The sequence below is a fragment of the Oratosquilla oratoria genome, chromosome 31 (genome assembly GCF_046742065.1).
Source record: "Oratosquilla oratoria isolate Oo_2021 chromosome 31, ASM4674206v1, whole genome shotgun sequence".
In the NCBI taxonomy this organism is placed as follows: domain Eukaryota; kingdom Metazoa; phylum Arthropoda; class Malacostraca; order Stomatopoda; family Squillidae; genus Oratosquilla; species Oratosquilla oratoria.
The window spans coordinates 51,915,753-51,923,252 of NC_134807.1; the positions used below are offsets into that span (position 1 = coordinate 51,915,753).

Here is a 7,500-nt window from a genome sequence, read left to right on the forward strand (position 1 = left end):
TTAGATGGCAAAATATTAGGCAATAAATCTCTTTCGAAAAACTCCATATAAAGATTACTTAAAACCGGAGACATACAATTCCCAATAGCCATACCAAATGTTTGTTTGTAAAAATTCCCATTAAACTCAAATTTCGAGTCAACAACACATAACTTGATTAGAATTCACATTTGAGACAGAAGAGAACAACATATTGCCTTTCTTAGATGTAAGTATTCATCGATGTGGTAGATATTTTAAATTTAATGTCTACAGAAAACCAACTAATGTTCTCTCATATATTCTTTTCTAATCATACCATCATCAAAATACGAAGTTATCTGTTTTTCTTCTATGTTCTTGAGAGCGTTTAGAGTATGTTCTCCTGAGTATCTTGAAGATGAAGTAAAATTTGTTTATGAGATTGGTAAAAAATTAAAATATCCAAAATATCTGATGGATAGAGCACAAGAAAAAGCCAGAGGAACATATTTTAACACCTATCAAGTAAACGAATTTAAATTGAAGAACATTTTAGCAATTCCATATCATGGAAATTTTATCACCCTTCCTCAAATATTTAAAAGCTTTGGTATTCAGGTGATATCGAATAACAACAATATTGTTAAAAACTATCTTATTAGGAATTCTCCAAATGAAAAAGAAGGATGTATCTACAGTATACCTTGTAAAGTGTGTGATTTTAAGTACATAGGCCAAACAGGAAAAGATTTAAATAAATACAACATAAGAACGGGTCAAATGTCAAGCGAACTTTTCGTCCACCAAAAAGAGCTCTCCCATAGTACTGACTGGGAAAACACAAAAGTTATTACATCATGTCATAATATCGTACAACGGAACATAATTGAGTCATGTCACATTAAAAATAGTTTTGAAAATAATATGAATTTAAGCTTAGGTTTGTATAAATTAGATAATTTTATTATTAAAAAGATTGTAAATAATTCTTCTGGAATCGAGTAACATTGGACCTGTCCCAGTTCCTCTACCACCATATACATATTGTGACCTTTGGTAATTTTTTGTATCCTTTGTACCCTGATGATGTCTTGAATAGACGAAAACGTTCGGTATTCATTTATTTTATTTTCCAAGTGGTTTCTGCAAATATATGCATATATATATATATATATATATATATATATATATATATAAATATATATATAAATATATATATACATATATATATATATATATATATATATATGTATATATATATATTCATATATACATACATATATACATATACATATATGTGTGTGTGTGTATATATACATATGTATATATATATATATATATATATATTTATATATATATATGAATTATAGTTTTAGGAAGCTACTTGTCGTGACCTTCTTACTACATCTTGATGAGCAAGTTAATTTTTTTTACTAACAGCCATGAAAGCATATTATTTTGGAATGAGGACATAACAGTGATTTTCTATATGTTAAATAACATTCGATCTACACTGTTACAATACTGAATAGTTTTTCATATTCACAACTTGTTGCAAAATGGTAGTATACAGTGAATTTATAAACAGAGAATTATTATCACAGGTAACGCTAGTTTTTAATCTCCCGGCCACCAGAAGCCTACTCCAGCAAAACCCTCAAAAAATTCATTAGCATTTCATAGGGCCGTTTCAAGTAACCCACATATGACCATTCTCCAATTACTTAATAATTTGAGTATTTGAGAGTTGCCACGGTAAGAAACGGCTATCTTCTATAGGTGTGGTTATATGTGCCATGCGTTTTCCCTGACAATTAATGCGTAAAATTAAAGATAGCGGGGATTCCAGGGATCTCGTGGCTTCCTTGGGTTAGGGGTTCTGGAAGTTGGGGTTAGGGTGTCTCCAGTTCTTGGCATTCTTTCCCCACTTGTACACCAGGCGACGGCCGAGTACAGGTTCGAAGATGGCTCCCTTGTAGTAATACCTGCAATGAATGATTTGTTATTGCAAAGGGACAATTAGTGACCTATAATTAATTTTCTACTGCTAGAGAATTCAAACCAGTCCTCATCTATATTTCACTTCGTCTGCTTTCGTACTTCGTATACTTTGTTCAGATTAGTTTGGTGGGGATTTCTTTTCTGGTAGTTATAGTCTAGTTCAGATTTTTTGCTTTCAGCTGGGGAACGAATTTGGGATCAAAAAAGAAAAATCAGAAATAGTATGTCACTGTATCGGGGACAGGAGTCCTATTTTGAGCATTATTTACTGGTAAGGATGATATTACGAATGTATTTATAACTGGTAATTATGATCTCCAAAGATTTCTGTGATAGCTAGAATCGACTTGATAAAATCCATTTTTTCATCCTTCCGCTGCAGATAAAAGTAGTAAAACGCAATGAAAGATAGTGAAAAATGGATAGCATAAATAAACAAAACTGCCTATGGATGAGAGTGTGAGAAAGACATGTAAATAGCTCATAAGAAAAATATAAAACCTTCGAAACAGCCAAACACATGAGGCAAGGTCAAAGAAGAACATTGTAGATTATAACGTGGATTCTCTTCCATATCTGTCATACTTTCACTCAGCAGCACATTGTAAAACAGAACATTGTAGAAATTGGTTTGACATTACCAATCACATTAATTCTGGGGACATGAATAGTTCGATGTACATACATACATACATATACCAAGGCTTTTTCCCCCTTCCAAGGGAGGTAGCCAAAAAGGGAAAGGCATAAAAACACACACCCATTTCATCCCTAAATACACTCCACACCCCTCCCACCCTCCCTCTCATCTGAGCACCTCCTGGATGACGGGTCATCCCTGCACCCTGCCCACCGCCCTGGAAAGGATTATGGTACCCGGGTTTTTAACAGAAATTAATATCTTTTATTCATGAATTCTGGAAACGTTCAAGTTTTAGAAATTTCCATTACAGCCAGGATTTATATGGGCGTGTCATTCATCATGGACATTCAGTGACTTTCACTACAAAGGAGACCAAACAACCTTTCCTAAATCATGTTTCCCGACATAATTCCATAGAAAAACATCGTTACACATAAGTTCTGGTCATCATCCAGCACTAACACATTATCATACAAACTACTTTATCTCACATTACAATAAGGTCACGGATCATACCATTCTCCATCGCTTCATACTCGCTTAAAAGATATAGCATTAATACAGCGATTTTTTTCTTTTTTTAGAGAAGAGAAAATAATTAACAAAAAACATAAAAAGAAAGAAGAAGAAGAAGAAGAAGAAGAAGAAGAAGAAGAAAAGAAGAAAAAGAAGACGAATAAGAAGAAGGAGAAGAAGAAGAAGAAGAAGACTAAGAATAAGAAGACCAAGAAGAAGAAGAAAAAGAAGATGAAGAACAATAATAAGAAGAAGGCGAAGAACAATAAGAAGAAGAAGAAGAAGAAGAAGAAAAGAAGAAGAAAAAAGAAGAAGAAGAAGAAGAAGAAGAAGAAGAAGAAGAAGAAGAAGAAGAAGAAGAAGAAGAAGAAGAAGACTAAGAAGAAAAAGACGAAGAACACGAAGAAGAAGAAAACGAAGGGAAAGACGAAGAAGAAAAACAAGAAGAATAAGACGAAGAAGATAAGAAAGAAGAAGAAGAAGATGAAGAAGAAGGAGAAGAAGAACAACAACAACAAGAAGAACAAGAAGAAGGAGACGAAGAAGAAGAAGACGAAGAAGAAGAAGAAGACGAAGAAGAAGAAGAAGAAGAAGAAGAAGAAGAAGAAGAAGAAGAAGAAGAAGAAGAAGAAGAAGAAGAAGAAGAAGAAGAAGAAGAAGAAGAAGAAGAAGAAGAAGAAGAAGAAGAAGAAGAAGAAGAAGAAGAAGAAGAAGAAGAAGAAGAAGAAGAAGAAGAAGAAGAAGAAGAAGAAGAAAAAGAAGAAGAGAGGAAAAGGATGTACCACAGACCGAGTGACGCACAGTGACCAACCTCATGGCTCTGCTGAGTTTTTCGTAGTTCATTTTTGTGTTGTGTTTCCTCATACCCCACATCTCGGCGACCTTCTCCGACTGGACAAACCGGAAAACCCCTTCGTCGTGGTTCTCCCATCGGATGAGGGAAGGGCACGTGTTCGGGTCGTGGAGGAGTCGGAGGATGAACTCCCACAGTCGCCCGGTCTTCTTTTCCTTCTTCTTCTTCAAGTTTTCTGAAAGTTGAAATAGTTAAACAAAACAGAACAAAGTGTAAAAGAAAAGAAAACCAAACCGAACAGAATGCAATTGTGTAGATTAGAATAACAGAATAAAAGAGAATAAAAATATAATAAAACCGAATAAAACAAAACAAAATGTAATAAAACAATAATAAAAATGATAGATAAATAGAATGATCCTGAGTCTGAGGACTTCACTTTTTCCACTTTTGTTTGGGTTTAAAGCGTATTCACTGTTATCGAGTTGTTGCCCTAATTAATATGGTTATGTTCAGAGCAAAATCAGAATTTTCTATTCATTTGAGAGATGAAATGGATCTTTGTTGCTGCTGTTGTCGTTCCCTAGACTGTCTGGTCGACCAGTTCCGCCTCTCTGGGTTAACGCTACGGCTTGAATGGGGTTTTCCCACGAATCCCTTATATATTGTGTAGTTGGCGTGCGTGATTGTGTACAATACAAATGTGTTGTATAGTATGGGGTGAAGTGTTGCATCCTGGACAGTTACCTGCAATGCGGTCATCCAGCATCATCTGGTAAATTAGAAGGACTGGATAGTGGCCGCACCACGGTCTGGCCAGGTACTCTGTCCTTTTCGGGGGAGAGAGGATTCAGAAGGATGGATATCAGGTGGTCTGGCATGCAGTAATGTATTGTCTTTCATTTTGTTGATGGAGTACGGAGCGATATACTTCTGGAGGTTGGTGTTTGGTGGTTGTGGAGGAAAAGAATATTTGTGTGTGATATAGGTATTTGGATGTTTTTGATGTTTTTTGATGTGTATGTGTTCTACTATAAATTGCAGTGGGTGTGCTGTGTTTGTGGAGGCTGCAGCAAATGTTCGTGTGCCTCATATCAAGGTGATCCTTGATTTGAAGACTTTCGTTTCAAGTTTGTGTTCTGTGGGGATTGTATTTGTGCAACATGTAATTGTCTTTAGGGCTCTGTTTTGTATGGTCTGTAGGGTGTTGTGGCGTGTCTTAGTGATATTAGGGATCACATAATTCATCACTGAGCGTATGCATTGTTCGTATGCTGTAGTAATAGTTTCTTTGTTTTATCCAAATGTTGTTCCTGTAATTGATTTAATAGCATTCAGTCTTGGTATGCATTTTGTCCTTATACTTGTGATATGTTTTTTGAATGACACAGATGCATTGTATGTTACGCCAAGAATCTTGGGTGTATGTGTGTGGGGTATTAGGATGTTGATAAAGCGGCGTGTTATGTATTTGTGTTCCGTTGTTCAATTGGTGAGAAGTGTGGCTGTGGATTTGGCTGGGGCTATTTTGAGTCTACAGTATTTGTAGTGAACCAGGTGTTGTGTCGAGATATGGATATAGTATTTCTGCGGCCTTGTCTGTACATGTAATTATTATGTCGTCTGCCTAAGAAGAGATTTGTATTTCTGAGGTGTTAGGCGTAGGTATATTGTCCATATATAGAAGGAGTATGGGGGATAGAACTGAGCCCTGTGGCGCTCCGTTCCTAAAGCCTCTGGTGTACGATGATTGGCCATTATATGGCACAGGCATTTCTACCTCGTTCATCTTTAAGCTAATTAAAAATTATCTGGCCTTGGATTAAACAAAAATCAATGAAAGACATTATAATATTGAAAGAATTCATACTCCCTCCAATACTCTCTTCTTATCTATCATTCAGGATATTAGATAAAATATATCGTGCTGATTTGTACCATCGCACTCTTAGAAAAATTGAAACTTGACTCGTGGTTTATCAGAAGCATTAGAATAAATACTTCCTTACTGTTGCATCAATAAGTATTTTTTTACGAAATATCATAACTACTTCATATAGAAATATGTTAGATACACAACAACGGAAAAATATTTACATATTTCTAATCTATCATGCGCCAGGTTCATGTGTCCAAAGCAGTTTATGCCCTTACGTCCCACATATTCCCTGTTTTGATTCGACCAGAAGTGATTTTGGTACTTTCAAGGACCTAGTTCTGGCTTTCGTCAGAGTAGCGAATTCAGATTAGAGAAACCTTTGGACAGAGTCCGGGAAGACGTTGGTGTAGTTAGCTATTCTCTACCCTTGGTCGATGAATGTTTTGCAACATGGTGACACACTTCATGGAATTTACTCAGGCTAAGGACAATTCATTTTATGCAACTGAGGAACCATACTTTGACTAGAAGAGATCTCTATCAATCATGATTTCCTTAAGCCGAAGTTCACTTGCTCAGCTGGCTAAATTCGCCTCTTGTCCTTCACCGAAACAAAATCCATACAGTGTCACCGTGATGAAAGAGTTGACATGAAAAACAAAATTGATTTTCAGTAAGAGTTTCATTTAAGATCCCCTTATCTTAAAAAGAAAAAAGTAAGGGAGAAAGAAAGGAAGTAAAAAAAAAAAAAAAAAAAAAAGGAAGTAAGTAAGAAAGGAAGAAAGACAGAGAGAAAGGAGAGAAAAAAGAAAGGAAATATTAACATATGGTCATGACAATGCTTCCCTTTCGCTGCGATGGCACTGGACAAATGTGGCTAACGCAAGACAATTTCATTCAGTTGAGAGTTGGGCCTCGTACTGACGGGATTAAGCGCGTAAAAATATTCCATTTCTCATACATCTCTTTCTTTTCCCTTCTGTCTCGCATTCTCTCCCATAATTTCATCTTTTCTTAAAACTCTCTTGTTGCAGTTCTCTTCATTCTCAATTTCCCTAACGTTTTACACTCTCACTTTCGTCTCCCATCCTTCCTTTTTCTGTCTTCCTCTTTTCCTCTTTCTCCTTTTCTTTCTGCTCCTCTCCTCACCAATACTTTTAATCCGACAACATGGTGACGCATTTGAGAGATAATGTTCTTGCGGCATCATATATCTTATTCCACAGAGGAGCACGGGCGAACTCGGGACAAGAAGGGGGTCCCGAGGATTCCAGATAACTTTTTGTTCAGAGTTCGTCTCTCAGATGAATCAAATCATCTGATCGTACCTCGCTCAGGAATACGCATATAGCTCTCTCTTGGAGCTTTCTAAAATTCGAAAATTTCCAATATTGGAATGAAAACGCCTTTCAAAAATAGACCCGAATAAGTAATTCAGGTTTCGGGAATTTTTTGTGCTAGGAATTCATTGTCCGAACAACGGAACTTTCCTAATTTTAGGGATATTCAGTACAGCTAACTACCTTTAAAAGCTAGTGAAAGAGATAAGAAAAATAAGAAAAAGAAGACGAAGAAGAAGAAGAAGAAGAAGAGGAAGACAAAGAAGAAGATGAAGGAGAAGAGGAAGAAGAGGGAGGAGGAGGAGGGGGAGGAAGAGGAGGAGCAAGAAGAGGAGAAGAAGGTCGTGCCTTCAAGATTCGTTTTCTG

At 36.1% G+C, this 7,500-nt stretch overlaps 1 protein-coding gene across 7 annotated transcripts in view; it reads right to left on the reverse strand.

The window, feature by feature from the left end:
• Positions 1–1,326: 1,326 nt before the first annotated feature.
• Positions 1,327–7,500, reverse strand: part of LOC143041552 (uncharacterized) — a 933,705-nt gene continuing 927,531 nt past the window's right edge. For all 7 annotated transcript variants that reach the window (XM_076213560.1, XM_076213563.1, XM_076213561.1 and 4 more), the window contains 2 exons: positions 3,933–4,149; positions 1,327–1,946 (listed from right to left, as the gene is read on the reverse strand). In XM_076213560.1, the coding sequence (XP_076069675.1) occupies positions 1,832–1,946; positions 3,933–4,149 (332 nt within the window). In that variant the 3' untranslated portion in view covers positions 1,327–1,831. The remainder of the gene's footprint in view (positions 1,947–3,932; positions 4,150–7,500) is intronic.